A 17,686-nucleotide genomic window follows, 5' to 3' on the forward strand; every position below is an offset into this window, starting at 1 on the left:
GTAAGGCTTTACAGATTGCCTAAATTTAGGATCCAGGACCTTAGCCACCAAAATATAAACTCAAGTCTCAGCTATCACCAATGCACCGTTTCACCTGTATGGTACACATAATGTAATGTACACATTATATTAAGTATAAAGGGAACCCTCAGATATTTTTCCACTTCTCATGCAGTCAATAATGCTGCTATGAAGTGGTATAGCATTTCTTTCATCAGGTCTCCCCAAAGTGTTTGCGGAAGACTTTTTTTTCTCTCTGTTATTTTTTTGGCTTCCCAACACCACAGTGCTACAAAACTTTAAATCTTTGAAACAAATGTGCTACGTGAAAAGCTGAGTACTTATCAGTCTCGTTGGAATTCTTCTAAACACATTCAACAACGCCTTCCCCTGAGAACTGCCCACGGTTTAAAGTTTGTAGCACTGTGGTGATGGGGAAGCCAAAAAAAATAACAGAAAGAAAAAAAGTCTTCCACAAACACTTTGGGGAGACCCGATGAAAGAAATGCTATACCACTTCATAGCAGCATTATTGACTGCATGAGAAGTGGAAAAATATCTGAGGGTTCCCTTTATACTTAATATAATGTGTACATTACATTATGTGTACCATACAGGTGAAACGGTGCATTGGTGATAGCTGAGACTTGAGTTTATATTTTGGTGGCTAAGGTCCTGGTTTATATGTTTACTTGTGGATGTTACCAGAGATTACGATATTTTTGAATTTTTCTGTTGCTGGACTAAATTTAGGATCCAGCATGATGCACACTAAGCATAAGTCCACATCTGAATGTCTAACTTCAACAGCTAGTATAAATGCTCGTGCACAACTATGGGCAGTTAGACACAAAACTGCTAGTATTCTATAACCTCTGTGCAACTGCATGCCCATGACCTACCCAAGCCTTCCCATGTCCACATCCACCCTGCAGTTGCACGCTATGGATTGAACGTGTGCAATTTTCAGCATCCTGACTAAACACAATTACATGTGTAATAGTTTAGCGCCAATTACACAAACTAACACCAATTATAGCAGTTAATTATTTTACATTACACACATAACTGACAGCACTCTATAACTTGCGTGTGCAACTTTGCGCACGTGTTTATAGAATTACGGGGGAACCATACAAAAATTAGGCTTAACATTTTTGTGGCTTTTCTGAGGATCCTAAGAACCAAATTTCATAAACTTTGGAATAAAAGTTCCCTTAATATGGGATAATTTTAAAAACAGGATTAGAAAAATCTCAGATGAAAAGAGACAGACCTAGTAAAGCGAATGCTACATACCTGCAGAAGGTATTCTCCGAGGACAGCAGGCTGATTGTTCTCACTGATGGGCGACGTCCACGGCAGCCCCCTCCAATCGGAAACTTCACTAGCAAAGGCCTTTGCTAGCCCTCGCGCGCCAATGCGCACCGCGCATGCGCGGCCGTCTTCCCACCCGAACCGGCTCGTGTTCGTCAGTCCCATATGTAGCAAGACAAAGACAAGGGAAGACACAACTCCAAAGGGGAGGCAGGCGAGTTTGTGAGAACAATCAGCATGCTGTCCTCGAAGAATACCTTCTACAGGTATGTAGCATTCGCTTTCTCCGAGGACAAGCAGGCTGCTTGTTCTCACTGATGGGGTATCCCTAGCCCCCAGGCTCACTCAAAACAACAAACATGGTCAATTGGGCCTCGCAACGGCGAGGACATAACTGAGATTGACCTAACAATTTATCCAACTAACTGAGAGTGTAGCCTGGAACAGAATAAACATGGGCCTAGGGGGGTGGAGTTGGATCCTAAACCCTGAACAGATTCTGAAGCACTGACTGCCCGAACCGACTGTCGCGTCGGGTATCCTGCTGCAGGCAGTAATGAGATGTGAATGTGTGGACAGATGACCACGTCGCAGCTTTGCAGATCTCTTCAATAGTGGCTGACTTCAAGTGGGCCACTGATGCTGCTATGGCTCTAACATTGTGAGCCGTGACATGACCCTCAAGAGCCAGCCCAGCCTGGGCGTAAGTGAAGGAAATGCAATCTGCTAGCCAATTGGATATGGTGCGTTTCCCCACAGCCACTCCCCTCCTGTTGGGATCAAAAGAAACAAACATTTGGGCGAACTGTCTGTTGGGCAGTGTCCGCTCTAGATAGAAGGCCAATGCTCTTTTGCAGTCCAATGTGTGCAGCTCACGTTCAGCAGGGCAGGAATGAGGACGGGGAAAGAATGTTGGCAAGACAATTGACTGGTTCAGATGGAACTCCGACACCACCTTTGGCAAGAACTTAGGGTGAGTGCAGAGGACTACTCTATTATGATGAAATTTGGTATAAGGAGCATGAGCTACTAGGGCTTGAAGCTCACTGACTCTACGAGCTGAAGTTACTGCCACCAAGAAAATGACCTTCCAGGTCAAGTACTTCAGATGGCAGGAATTCAGTGGCTCAAAAGGAGGTTTCATCAGCTGGGTGAGAACGACATTGAGATCCCATGACACTGTAGGAGGCTTGACGGGGGGCTTTGACAAAAGCAAGCCTTTCATGAAGCAAACAACTAAAGGCTGTCCTGAGATCGGCTTACCTTCCACATGGTAATGATGTGCACTGATTGCGCTAAGGTGAACCCTTACAGAGTTGGTCTTGAGACCAGACTCAGACAAGTGCAGAAGGTATTCAAGCAGGGTCAGTGTAGGACAGGAGCGAGGATCTAAGGCCTTGCTGTCACACCAGACGGCAAACCTCCCACATAAAAAGAAGTAACTCCTCTTAGTGGAATCTTTTCTGGAAGCAAGCAAGACGCGGGAGACACCCTCCGACAGACCCAAAGAGGCAAAGTCTACACTCTCAACATCCAGGCCGTGAGAGCCAGAGACTGGAGGTTGGGATGCAGAAGCGCCCCTTCGTTCTGTGAGGTGAGGGTCGGAAAACACTCCAATCTCCACGGTTCTTCGGAGGACAACTCCAGAAGAAGAGGGAACCAGATCTGATGCAGCCAAAAAGGAGCAATCAGGATCATGGTGCCTTGGTCTTGCTTGAGTTTCAACAAACTCTTCCCCATCAGAGGTATGGGAGGATAAGCATACAGCAGGCCGTCCCCCCAATCCAGGAGGAAGGCATCCGATGCCAGTCTGCCATGGGCCTGAAGTCTGGAACAGAACTGAGGGACTTTGTGGTTGGCTCAAGATGCAAAGAGATCTACCAAGGGGGTGCCCCACACCTGGAAGATCCGGCGCACTACTCTGGAGTTGAGCGACCACTCGTGAGGTTGCATAATCCTGCTCAACCTGTCGGCCAGACTGTTGTTTACGCCTGCCAGGTATGTGGCTTGGAGCAACATGCCGTAACGGCGAGCCCACAGCCACATGCTGACGGCTTCCTGACACAGGGAGCGAGATCCGGTGCCCCCCTGCTTGTTGATGTAATACATGGCAACCTGGTTGTCTGTCTGAATTTGGATAATTTGGTGGGACAGCCGCTATCTGAAAGCCTTCAGAGCGTTCCAGACCACTCGTAACTCCAGGAGATTGATCTGCAGATCGCGTTCCTGGAGGGACCAGCTTCCCTGGGTTTGAAGCCCATTGACATGAGCTCCCCACCCCAGGAGAGACGCATTCGTAGTCAGCACTTTTTGTGGCTGAGGAATTTGGAAAGGGCGTCCCAGAGTCAAATTGGACCAAATCGTCCATCAGTACAGGGATTTGAGAAAACTCGTGGACAGGTGGATCACGTCCTCTAGATCCCCAGCAGCCTGAAACCACTGGGAAGCTAGGGTCCATTGAGCAGATCGCATGTGAAGACGAGCCATGGGAGTCACATGAACTGTGGAGGCCATGTGGCCAAGCAATCTCAACATCTGCCGAGCTGTGATCTGCTGGGACGCTCGTACCCGGGAGACGAGGGACAGCAGGTTGTTGGCCCTTGTCTCCGGAAGATAGGCACGAGCCATCCAAGAATCCAGCAGAGCTCCTATGAATTCGAGTCTCTGTACTGGGAGAAGATGGGACTTTGGATAATTTATCACAAACCCCAGTAGCTCCAGGAGTCGAATAGTCATCTGCATGGACTGCTGAACTCCCGCCTTGGATGTGTTCTTCACCAGCCAATCGTCGAGATAAGGGACCACGTGCACTCCCAGCCTGCGAAGCGCTGCTGCTACTACAGCCAGGCACTTCGTGAACACCCTGGGCGCAGAGCCGAGCCCAAAGGGTAGCACACAGTACTGGAAGTGACGTGTGCCCAGCTGAAATCGCAGATATTGCCTGTGAGCTGGCAGTATCAGGATGTGCGTGTAGGCGTCCTTCAAGTCCAGAGAGCATAGCCAATCGTTTTCCTGAATCATGGGAAGAAGGGTGCCCAGGGAAAGCATCCTGAACTTTTCCTTGACCAGATATTTGTTCAGGGCCCTTAGGTCTAGGATGGGACGCATCCCCCCTGTTTTCTTTTCCATAAGGAAGTACCTGGAATAGAATCCCAGCCCTTCTTGCCCGGATGGCACGGGCTCGACCGCACTGACGCTGAGAAGGGCGGAGAGTTCCTCTGCAAGTACCTGCTTGTGCTGGAAGCTGTAGGACTGAGCTCCCTGTGGGCAATTTGGAGGCTTCGAGGTGTATCCTTGCCGGACTATTTGAAGAACCCAACGGTCGGAGGTTATAAGAGGCCACCTTTGGTGAAAAACTTTCAACCTCCTCCCGACCGGTAGATTGCCCGGCACGGATACGTTGATGTCGGCTATGCTCTGCTGGAGCCAGTCAAAAGCTCGTCCCCTGCTTTTGCTGGGGAGCCGTGGGGCCTTGCTGAGGCGCACGCTGCTGACGAGAGCGAGCGCGCTGGGGCTTAGCCTGGGCCGCAGGCTGGCGAGAGGGAGGATTGTACCTACGCTTACCAGAAGAGTAGGGAACAGCCCTCCTTCCCCCATAAAAACGTCTACCTGAGGAGGTAGATGCTGAAGGCTGCCGGCGGGAGAATTTGTTGAAAGCGTTATCCCGCTGGTGGAGCTGTTCTACCACCTGTTCGACTTTCTCTCCATAAATGTTGTCCGCTCGGCAAGGGGAGTCCGCAATCCGCTGCTGAATCCTATTCTCCAGGTCGGAGGCACGCAGCCATGAGAGTCTGCGCATCACCACACCTTGAGCAGCGGCCCTGGACGCAACATCAAAGGTATCATATACCCCCCTCTGGCCAGGAATTTTCTGCACGCCTTCAGCTGCCTGACCACCTCCTGAAACGGCTTGGCTTGCTCAGGAGGGAGCTTGTCCACCAAGCCCGCCAACTGTCGCACATTGTTCCGCATATGGATGCTCGTGTAGAGCTGGTAGGATTGAATCTTGGCCACGAGCATAGAGGAATGATAGGCCTTCCTCCCAAAGGAGTCTAAGGTTCTGGAGTCTTTGCCCGGGGGCTCTGAAGCATGCTCTCTAGAACTCTTATTTATTTATTGCATTTGTATCCCACATTTTCCCACCTTTTTGCGGGCTCAGTGTGGCTTACAATAAGATATGAATAATAGAAATACATTTGTTACAACTTGGTTATGGATTACATTGTGCAGAGTTGTGCGAGACATTCAAATATCATTAGGAAAATAACAATGGGACATCGACATAGAAACATTGGAAGGAGACAATGGGAAGCTAAAGGGCAGTGTTAGACACAAAGACATAGTTCCGTGAATAAGTGTATGATTGACTGGATTACGGGATGAGGGATCAGAAGTGGATGTATGTTGCATTGATGAACAGTGAGTATGGACTCTATGTGTTTTTAGCCTTCTTTAGGACCAGATCCACCACACCAGAGTCGTGAGGCAACTGAGTGTGCATCAGCTCTGGGTCCCCATGGATCCGATACTGGGATTCAATCTTCTTGGGAATGTGGGGATTAGTTAATGGCTTGGTCCAGTTCGCCAGCAATGTCTTTTTTAGGACATGATGCATGGGTACTGTGGACGCTTCCTTAGGTGGAGAAGGATAGTACAAGAGCTCAAACATTTCAGCCCTGGGCTCATCCTCCACAATCACCGGGAAGGGGATGGCCGTAGACATCTCCCGGACAAAGGCCGCGAAAGATAGAGTCTCGGGAGGAGAAAGATGCCTTTCAGGGGAGGGAGTTGGGTCAGAAGGAAGGCCATCAGACTCCTCGTCAGAGAAATATCTGATGTCCTCCTCCTCCTCCCACGAGGCCTCACCATCGGTATCAGACACAAGTTCACGAACCTGCGTCTGAAGCCGTGCCCGACTCGACTCCGTGGAAACACGGCCACGGTAGGAGCGTCGAGAGGTGAACTCCCTCGCCAGCACTGGCGAAGCTCCCTCCGCCGACGTCGTCGGGGAGTCTGCCTGGGAGGCGGCCGTAGCCGGTACCGGATACTGGAGACCTCACCTCGGGCAAGGGGCCAGCCGTCGCCTCACTCGACGGTACCGGTGGCGCAATCACCCCCGGTACCGGAGAAGGGCGCAACAGCTCTCCCAGAATCTCTGGAAGAACGGCCCGGAGACTCTCGTGCAGAGCGGCTGTGGAGAAAGACTGAGAAGCCGATGCAGGTGTCGAGGTCAGAGTCTGTTCCGGGCGTGGAGGCTGTTCTGGGCTGTCCAAGGGGGAGCGCATCGACACCTCCTGAACAGAGGGTGAGCGGTCCTCCCGGTGTCGATGCCTACTGGGTGCCGACTGCCTCAGCGACCCAGAGCTCTCGGTACCGAGACGAGAAGGAGACTGGTGACGATGCTTCTTTGACTTCAAGCGAAGCATGTCACCGGAGCTTCCCGGTACCGACGAGGAGGACGTAGAATCCAACCGTCGCTTCCTCGGGGCCGAGGCCGAAGAAGGTCGATCTCGGGGGGGGGGGGGGGTTGTACTGCAGGAGCCCTCAGGGCAGGGGGAGACCCACCAGAAGGCTCACCGCCACCAGCAGGGGAATGGACAGCCCTCACCTGCACTCTAGACGAAGCACCACCGTCCGACATCAGCAATAGCGGAGGTCCCGGTACCACTGGCGCTGACGCAGCCTTTCGATGTCTCGGTACCGACGATGCAGGAGGTAGAAGCCTCGATGCAGTCGATGCCGAAGACTTCGATGCTGTCGACGTCGATGCACTCGATGCCTATGCTGTTGTCGTCGAAGAGCCCGAGAACAACGCGTTCCACTGGGCCAATCTCACTACCTGAGTCCTCTTTTTCAAAAGAGCACAAAGACTGCAGGCCTGCGGGCGGTGCCCAGCCCCCAGACACTGAAGACACGAAGCGTGCCTATCAGTGAGCGAGATTACCCGGGCGCACTGGGTGCACTTCTTGAAGCCGCTGGAAGACTTCGATGACATGGGCGGAAAAATCATGCCGGCGAAATCAAAATTCGCGATGACGAAAGGCACCAAAAAGAAGGGAGAAAAAACCCGTACCGAGGCCAGGTCACGTGACGCCATGAACAGGAGCGGCTGCTGAAACTCCCGCTCCTGCCAGATTACCCGCTAAACCCTCAAAAACTGGGGAATTAGCTTACAGCGAACCACCAAATCCACACCTCCAGCTCAGGAACTTACGGGGAAGAATTTAAGTTGGTCAAAACGCAGCACAAACTTATGGCGGCAAAGAGTCTCCGTAGAGACAAAGAAAAGACACGAGGCAGTGAGGAGAAAATGGCGGCTCCGTCGAGCCCGCCCGCGCACACTGTGAGTTCGGTGTGGGTGGCGGAGGTGGTTGCGGAGGTGATGAGCGCCATGGAACCGCTGCTGGATAAGCGCCTGGGGCCCATTGACAATAAATTATCTTTGGTCCAGGAAAATTTGGGACAGATAAACAAGGAGCTGGCGGACTTTCAGCAGAGACACGGGGCCCTGGAGGATAAAGTACAAAAAATAGAGGAAGAAAATAAGAAACTCAGAACCCAAGTGGAGGCTTACGAAGAGAAGCTGGAAGACCTTGAGAACAGGTCTCGAAGAAACAATTTAAGATTCGTGAGGTTGCCTGAGGCTCTAGAAACTCCTAACCTAAGAGCTTTCATAGAAACCTGGCTATCAGAACAGCTGCAGCTCCCGGAGGATCTCAGTGCCATTCAGGTGGAAAGGGCGCACCGGGTGGGACCCAGGCACTCAGACAATGCAAGGCCGCGAGTGGTGATCTGCCGTTTACTGAATTTCGCACATAAGGAGGCTATAGTGCAGGCCTTGAGGAAGGACCGGGAGCTACGCTATGGAAACAAAAAAGTGCTCTGTTTCCAGGACTACTCTGCGGCAGTGGCGATGCAACAAAGGAAGTTTTCCCCGATTTGTACGAAGCTGTATGAAAAGAAGATTAGATTCGCCTTACAGTATCCGGCGAAACTGCGAGTAACTTATCAGGCGGAAATTAAGACCTTCACTGCCGTGGAACAAGCGCAGGCCTTTCTGAGTTCTCTAGAGGAGCGCTGATCGTGAAGACGCCATGGGATTCATAAAAGGCCTATGGAGGAGAGATGGAGGCACAACAGCCTTACAGGGCAAGGATTACAAATTGTTTCTGTTAGAAGTTGGATTACTATTGACTGTTTTAGCAGCAGTATACTGCATGTTAACTGTTGGTTTCAATATGCAGGCTTAGCAGTTGCGCAAACATTAAAAGGGAGAGTGCAGCTACACCACTGAATAAAGTACACCCGTCAGATGATCGTCCCCGGGAGGAGTTAGCATGGAAACTGAGAGGCATGAGAGGTCTACAAATGGGCCTCACCAAAGAGAATGGACTGCCAATTCTGTGGGGAGCAGATGAGATGACTTTTGCTCAAGTGGTACGGGATCAGACGGTCTGAGATTGCTGGTGGAGACGCGGGACTTTCGAGGTACCCGGAGGAAGTGGTTGCTGCCCTACAGAAAAGCGGAGATCTGCTGAGGACTCAGATGCAGAGGTTTTGATGTTACAAGTTATTAATATATAGGTTATGTGAGCAATTTTTTTTTTATCTTCATATGTTGCTGTTATAATTGTAGGGGAACCCTAGGGTTGGGTGGTTGAGGTGGTAATGGCTTATGGGAGGGTGAGGGGGTAAGGGGCGTTATATGTGATGGTCCCGTTTTGGGGCTGGGGAAGCTTAAAAGGGGGGGGTTGGGTTAGTGGGGGGGGGGGGGTTGTAGAGGTGAGGGTGGGGGGGGGTTAGAGGCTGGGGGGATGTAGGGACCTGGAGGTTTCGTTTAACAAGGTCTTGGAAAGAAGGTAGATGGAGCATGTTAGAAAAGGGCGGGGGTGGAGGCTTGGACACCCCTCTTCAAGGCAAGAGTGGTATAGATCTCAAGGACTGGTATCTTATGAGAACTGGGAACCCTGAAAGTTGTGACGTGGAATGTAGGAGGGATCACATCTCCCATTAAGCGTACTAAATACTACAACACTTGCAAAGACACAAAGTAGACATAGCTCTGTTGCAGGAAACCCACTTAGCTGTGGAGCATGCGAAACTGCGTACCTGGTGGGTGGGGGAATATGTCTCTGCAGAGGCCCGGGGGAAAAAAGGAGGGGTTGCCATCTTGTTCAGAAAGGGGATTATAGACAAATTGGAAGTACGATTCACTGACCCGGGAGGGAGATTTTTGATCTGTGAGGCTACCATAAACCGTCAAAAAGTGTTGTTTGGGAATGTATATGCCCCGAACCAATATGACCGGAAGTTTTACAGGATGCTTACTTTAAGATTGTTACGACATAACCCTTTGCCCATAATACTGGGTGGGGATTTCAACACAGTGATGGATAGTACAGGGGCCCGGAGGCAGATTCTCGGCCAGGAGAATAGGGGGCTGCCTAATCTCTGTTGACAGATGGGGCTGGTGGATGTTTGGCGGACCCTTGATCCGCAGGGAAGGGATTACACGCACTTATCCCGAGTGCATGGAACGCAAGCGCGAATTGATTATTTGCTGATTTCGGAGCAGCTTTTTGGCTCAGTGTTGAGCTCGGTTATAGGTGCCACTGTGATCTCGGATCACGCCTGGGTGGAAATGTGCTGGTCACCCGGGGGGGGGAACAGAGAGGACATGGTAGATGGGCGTTCCCAGTGGAGCTCTATCAGGACCCAGCTTTTAAGGCGTCTATACATCAAAGTTGGCGAGATTATAAATTACATAATGGAATACACGCTGATGATCCAGTTCTCTACTGGGAGTCAGCCAAGGCAGTGCTCCGTGGAGAAATTATCAGCTATATGGTACATAAACGTAAGGCCCGACTTAAGGAAATATTACGACTCAGTCAGCTAGTGTGCAAGGCTCGGAGATGTTATGGTCGCCAGCCCTCCCTAGAGAATAAACAACATTTACTGTCCCTGCAAACGGCATTAAATGAAGCCCTTCACCAAAAGGCTGTGAAATCACAGAATTATTACAAGTATCAGCTTTACAAGCACGGCAACAAAGGGGGGCGTCTGATGGCACGGTTGATCGCGACTAAGCAAGGGAAAACTAGGGTTCTCACCATGAAGAGAGGGCAAAATACCAGAGTCTCTACGGATCAAGAAATTAGCGAGATCTTCTATAACTATTATAAAGGGCTATATGAAAGCCCGCCGGACGAGGGTTTGTCGGGGGACATGTATTTAGAGCAGTTACAGCTGCCAAGTTTATCTCCACAAGAGGAGCAGAAGCTCAACAATCCCATTACATCAGAGGAGGTGTTGCTGGCCATTAATCAAAGCCAGCTGTTTAAAGCACTGGGGGTGGACTGTTACAGGGCGGAATTTTACGAAATAATGGGGGAAGAGATAATAGACCCCTTAACTGCAATGTTCAACACTTTAATAGATCAAGAACAGGTGCCTCCAGATCTAAACACCGCCTGCATTATCGTAATCCCCAAGAAAGGAAGAGACCCGGAATTAGCTGCATCATGTCGGCCTATATCACTCCTGAATTTTGAGGTCAAATTAATGGCTAAGATCATGGCGAACAGATTAGCGAGGATTCTACCAGAATTAATACATGATTCCCAAGTAGGGTTTGTAAAGAGACGGACAATCGCAAAACCCGTACCGAGGCCAAATAGGCCGGTACCGAAAGCGAAAGGAAACTTACGTGGGGAAAAGCTGGAAACACGGGAAAGGGGTAAAGACCGGAGCAGTCTCTTTTTTATTTTTTTAGCGAAAATCACGAAGATGCGCGAGGTCAACTTGAGGGGCACAAAACGGCGGCAAAACACGGACAAAAGAAGACTGACGAACACGAGCCGGTTCGGGCGGGAAGACGGCCGCACATGCACGGTGCGCATCGGCGCACGAGGGCTAGCAAAGGCCTTTGCTAGTGAAGTTTCCGATTGGAGGGGGCTGCCGTGGACGTCACCCATCAGTGAGAACAAGCAGCCTGCTTGTCCTCGGAGAAAAGAAGTGCTACAAGAACTAATAAGCATAAGAAAAATAAATTAAAGACAAAAAAGAGGGAGGGGGGAACAATAACACTTCTATCCTTGGCTCTAAACATGTCGGCTGATGCTCATGGTTTACAAAAAAAAAAAAAAATTTCCACCCATGGTTATAAACTCATCCTAGCTATATAAAACTTTTGCACAATATAGACAAGAACCTACCTTTCTTCTTTGCAGGAGAACTGTTTTTTACAACTGGTCTTATGTCTGATATGGTATCATCTTGCTCAGTAGAAAGACCCTCAACCATGATAGCAGCAGGATCTGGTGAGCTTTTGGAAAGAGGCTCCAAAACAGTAGAAACTAGTGAGTTTGTCTCATCTGACTGTGCACTGACTGCATATAGTCTAGGCTCAGGTTTTAACACTGTACAGACAGAGCCCTTCATAGAAATAATATTAGGCTCATTTGCCATGACATCAGAACTGTGGATGACTCTGAAGTGTGTTTTCTCTGATGGAGTTATTGTGGCTGTTTTAAGATGCTCCGATTTCTCTTTCTTACACAGCTGAAAAGACAAAGCAAAGGGCAACATTGTTAACAAGTTTTCATATCTCACAATGGAGGGTTAAGTGACTTGCCCAGAGTCACAAGGAGCTGCCTGTGCCGGGAATCAAACTCAGTTCCTCAGTTCCCCAGGACCAAAGTCCACCACCCTAACCACTAGGCCACTCCTCCACTCCAAGTTTATGGTCATACATGAACAACAAAAAAACCCTTATAATTACACTCTATAATTGCTTAGATGTTCTTCTGTTTAAGTTGCAGACGTGTGCATTCTCCTATCTTTTGCACTTAATTGTACAGAAAACAGATGAAAGTTCAGATAAAGCAAACTTCAGTTTTTACTAAATTTACTTGTTTGTATTTGCAAAACAAATTTAGATTTAAAACCAGTTGAGTCCCTTACTGTATTAACAGAGGTTGCCTGCCGCATTGAGCCTGCCTTGAGTGGGAAAAGTGCGGGGTACAAATTTAACAAAAAAAAATGTAATTTAGTTAAAAAAAAAGGTGCATATTACACCAGTAGCCACAGTCCAACGTGTGGTCTGGGCAGAGCATCAGAATTCGCAGGTATATGCATTAATAAGCCACCTCTTCCCAAAGAAAATCTGGGTTTTGGGTCAGATTATTATATTTAAAAAATACAACAGAATTAGTACTTAGGGACAAATGAAGAAAAAAAAAAGCAGGATGGAGAAGCATGAAACAAATTCTTTGAAGAACAAGCAACCACAACCGCAGCTTCAGCCTCTTTTTCTAACGTCCATAAGGCTATAGCAGCAACAGGGTTTGCTTCTTCCCACAGCTTTCCCATCTCAGGCACTGCAGCCTAAAGCATCTCTCCATCATCTGAGAGGCTTGTAGCTGCTAGGGGCAGGTGGTTGGTACCAAAATCTGTCCCTTCCTTTCTCAGCACATTACTAAAAGTCTTATCACCTCCATTCCCTTATCTTCCATTTAGATTGCTGTCTGTTCCATTATCTGCCACTATTCACCAAAATCTATTCAAAACATAGGTTTTAACTACTACTGTAATAACTAGCTTCCTGTACCTCTTTTTGAGCACATTCCCCTTACCTCTAATCTTAGCGCCTAAAAATAAGCTCCATTTGCACACTAAAATTATAGGACACTAACACTTAACATGCGTCAACGTTACATTCATGCACTAAGTGCTATCCACCCTGATTTTATATATGGCGACTAAAGTTATGCATTGCTGATTCGTATGCATAACTTGATTAATGAGCCAAACAGCGCCAATAATTAGCTGTAACCACTAACTATTGGCATTAATTGGCCTTAATTGGGAATTAAACATTCTATAATGCTGTGTGTGGAACTCCTACAGCGTGTAATTTCAAGGGGGAGTGGACATGGGTGTGTCAGCGTGTGTTCCCAGAATTTACATGCATTGTTACAGAATAGGCTCGATCAGTGCCTAAAGTTAGAACTTTTTTATGCATTAATGCTATTCTATAAAGGATGTGGATCCTTTATAGACTAGAACTCTGCTCTTACATTTTTCAGTGCCACTTATAGAATCTAGTCCTATGTGTGTACTCAGGAACATTCAGAAATGTGAACATGCATGCTGTATAGCATGAGACTTCAATAAGTGTATGGGCATGGCAAACTTAAGATATGTAGGTTACAGAACACTATCATTTACACACTCAACTGTTACATTTAGGTCAAAGGAGCCAACTTTTCAAAATTATTGGGGGTGCTAAACCCAGTGGAAATAACCCCTCCCTGGACACATAAAAGGAATTTTCTCAATATTGGGGGTGTTCAAGTACTCACAGCACCCACAGAGCTGGCTCCTATGATTTAGGTGTATGCATTTACAACTCCATAGACTTTTGTTGTTACATTTGTACCCCGCGCTTTCCCACTCATGGCAGGCTCAATGCGGCTTACATGGGGCAATGGAGGGTTAAGTGACTTGCCCAGAGTCACAAGGAGCTGCCTGTGCCTGAAGTGGGAATTGAACTCGGTTCCCCAGGACCAAAGTCCACCACCCTAACCACTAGGCCACTCCTCCATTTAAGTGATCATGCCTAAATGTAGGCACTTACATGCTGACTTATACTAATGAAACATATAAATGGCGAGTGACAGTACTCACTCGCAAATGCGCAGTAGAGACTTCCCTCTCTGTCCCGCCCCAGTGTCAATATGTGATAACGGGGGCGGGACAGAGAGGGAAACTGCGCGAAGCCGCCGTCGCTACTGCTCCCCCCGAGGTCGCCGCCACTGCCGCCCCCCCTCCACCCGGCCCGAGCACTCTTCGGTATTGAACTTACATCGGCGAAATGCAGCACGCAGAACAGCTGAGCTCCCGTCGCCCTTTTTTCCCTGCCTGTGTCCCGCCCTCACCGACGTTACATCACACGAGGGCGGGACACAGGCAGAGAAGGAAGGCCGACGGGAGCTCAGCTGATCTGCGTGCTGGCTGCGTTTCGCCGATATAAGTTCAATACCGAAGAGAGGGCCCGGGCCGGGTGCAGCGGTGGTGGCGGCGGCAACTCCGGGGGACCAGTAGCGGTGACCTTGGGGGGGAAGGGCCTTTGCCAAAACCCCATACTAGCCCGTTTTAACGGGCTCAATGGCTAGTATTCTATAACAGAGTCTGGATGCTCAGATGCCATTATAGATTTCACGATCAGTGCGCTGCATCTAGGCGTGCAACTTTTGTCACCCTGTATAGACCTGCCCCTATTATGACTCGGTGATTGATAATCAATGTACATAAATAAAATATAAATCATTCCAAATTAGCTCCTAGATCCTAAGAACATTTATCAAGGCCTACTCTAAACACATCAATATAACACACACTGACTTTATTGCTATTAGTACTTGCAGTGGGATATTTCTTTGAATTGTCCTATGAGTGTGCTTTTTAAATAAAGCAAGCACATTTTAAATAAGATTTAAAAAAAAAAACATAAAACAAAATCCCATAATTGTTGCATTGTTCAGTCAACACAGCAATTCAATATCCCTGAATGGATGATTTCTGAAGCTATCCTCAAAGCAGTCTGAATCACACATAGGAGGCACTATCAGATGAATGAAACTCAAACAAATTAAAACAGTACTGCTAAACAAGATTTTGTTTATTGGTTGGGCGGGGTTTAGGGGGGATTAATGACAAAAGCTAGAGGCCTAGTAGTTCCTGACTCAATCATAAACTGGATTAGGTTTAAGTTTATTCATTTAATGTATGGGCTTTTAGAACCATCATTACAGTTTATATAATTTAAGAGATGAAGCAAAGGAAACAAAAAAAATATTTGTCATCAAATTTGATGTCCATGAACCTCATATGCAAATATGAATATGTAGTGGAATAAAATCTGTGTTCTCCATAAATATGAGATAGTGGGCAGTAGACAAAACTGGTTGCTTGTAGTTGTTTAAGAGGCTTTGGTCCCCAGTGGAAACTCTGCTCACTAACTCGATTAAATTGAAAGCCTCATGAGAGAAGATTTAAACCTTGCTGTAACTGCTGAGATTACACTGACTTGATAATCTCTTTTCTTTATGTTATTTCTGTTTGCCTTTTGTTTCATAAAAATACACAAGAACTAAAATAAAATGAGCTAGAAACCAGAAGACTTGAATTTACACAAGATCTGTTTTAGTAACTGTTTCTCATTATGACGGCATGATAAATCCTATTAATTAGTGGTCTTTTAAATCGTAACAGTGGGGGTAAACTAACCAAATCAAACAATCCCAGCGCTATATTGTAACTTAAATATTTATTTATTGCACCAATTATCTTATATATTGGATTTACCCATAATTCAACAGAATTTATCTTCAATAAAAAGGCAATCATCTCAATCATAGGATCTGCAACCTGCGATTGAGATAAGTGCCTTCTTATTGAAGATAAATTCTGTTGAATTATGGGCAAATCCAAATAATCAGAAGTGGTTCATGAGACATAAGTTTAAACGTCTCATTATGACAACAGCAAGTCACTATCTCCTATTGTCTTAGGCACTCACTTTTGGGCTCATTTTCAAAGCACTTAGCCTTACAACATTCCATAGTAACCTATGGAACTTTGTAAGGCTACGTGCTTTGAAAATACGCCTCTTTGCGTCTTACCCAGTTAAGGCTCATTCCAAAGGCACAGGATGAAGTGTCATTATTTAAATACAGCCCTTACATTTAAGTCCTAAAGAGCCAGGAATTCATTTTATATGATATGAAAAGCATCTCGTATTTAGAGCACCATAAATATTGAAAATGAGGTGAAAGCAAAAACAATCAGGCCTAAAAGAAAATGTGTAGAAACGTACCTTGGTTGATTCTGGAAATCCTCCCCATGTCCACTCCATGTGAGATTCAACTCTAAGCCGGCTCTCTGCTGGCTTCACTTCCAGTTCAGAATCACTCTTGGGACAAGACGATTGGGAAAAAACACTTTTAGAAGAAACAAAGAGAAGAGGTCGGTGAATAGGAATGTTCGTAACACAGCTGTTTATATTAAAAGGTGCTTCGAACATTTAAGTGCATAGCAGTTATACTCAAAGTGGATTCTCCTTAATAACAGATTGCTAATTGTTTAAACAACAACTTATTTTTTTCCTGGGCATGACAAGACTACATGGTGGGATTTATAAATTGATGTTTGATGAGTAGTGACACTTTTCTTTGTATTGTGTCAGCATTGGTCCACATCTTTATTTTTATTTATAGCACTTGATATACTGCAATTGATCCCTGAGGCAACTATGCAGTTTACAATTTCTATTACAGGTACTTTGCACTATCCCTAATGGGTTCACAATCTAAGTTACTATATACTAGTAAAAAAGGCCCGTTTCAGTTTGAAAGGGCGCTAGCAAGGTTTTCCTTGGAGTGTGTATGTTTGAGAGAGTGTGTGTGAGAGTGTGAATATGCGAGTGTGTGTGACAGAGAGTGAGACTGGGTGCGAGTGTGTTTGTGAGAAAGAGTATGTGCCAGGGTGCCCCCTCCCTCCCAGTTCCATGGTGGCACCCCCCCCCCCCCCCGGTCTGTCTCCTAGTTGTAGGGTGCCCCCTTCCCTTTTTCCCGGTTGCAGGGTCCGCCCGCCCGACCATCCTCCCTCCCAGTTGCTGGGTCGGTCTCCCTCCCTCCCAGTTGCAGGGGGGTCCCAGTCTCCCTCCCAGCTGCAGGGGGGTGTGTCCCCCCCCCCCCCCCCACAGCTTTAGACTTGTTTCAGATGGAACAACAGTTTAAATACGACAATGTGAAGCAGCAGCTCCTAGGTTTGCTTGTTTTAGAGTGTATACCAATGACGGCTGCGTAGGGGAGTGGAAACAGAGATTAACCGATGGGCTTTCTTGCTCAGGGCCGGTCAAACCCAGTAAGCGGGGTAAGCACCACAGGGGGGCACCTGCCTTCAAGGGCGCCACTGCAGCGCTGCACCACCATACCGCGTTGCCCTTGGGGGTTTAAATCTTTAATTTACCTCCATTCCAGCGGCCGCGTCATTTCAAAGCCCTGCCCATCTCTAGCCTTCCCTCCCTTCGTGAGTTTGTTCCGCAGAGTCCCGCCTTCTGACGTCATTTCCTCGAGGGCGGGACTCTGAGGGACCGAACTCACGGAGGGAAGGCTAGAGACGGGCAGGGCTTTGAAATGACGCGGCCGCTGGGACGGAGGTAAATTAAAAAAGACAAACCACGCAGGGTGGCAAGAAGAAAAAGGGGGATGTTGGGGGGAGAAGAGGGCGGGCAGGTGGCCATAAATGGGAGGGGGATGGGGGCGAAGGACAGTCGATGGACAGGGGCAACTCATACTCTGCA

General features: G+C 47.7%; 1 protein-coding gene across 1 annotated transcript in view; it reads right to left on the reverse strand.

Annotated features, from left to right (window-relative positions):
* Positions 1–17,686, reverse strand: part of LPIN2 (lipin 2) — a 324,810-nt gene that overhangs the window by 202,021 nt on the left and 105,103 nt on the right. The window contains 2 exon segments of the mRNA XM_030213059.1: positions 11,535–11,880; positions 16,199–16,322. Of these exon segments, the coding sequence (XP_030068919.1) occupies positions 11,535–11,880; positions 16,199–16,322 (470 nt within the window).

This window comes from Microcaecilia unicolor, chromosome 1, assembly GCF_901765095.1.
Source record: "Microcaecilia unicolor chromosome 1, aMicUni1.1, whole genome shotgun sequence".
Classification (NCBI taxonomy): Eukaryota; Metazoa; Chordata; class Amphibia; order Gymnophiona; family Siphonopidae; genus Microcaecilia; species Microcaecilia unicolor.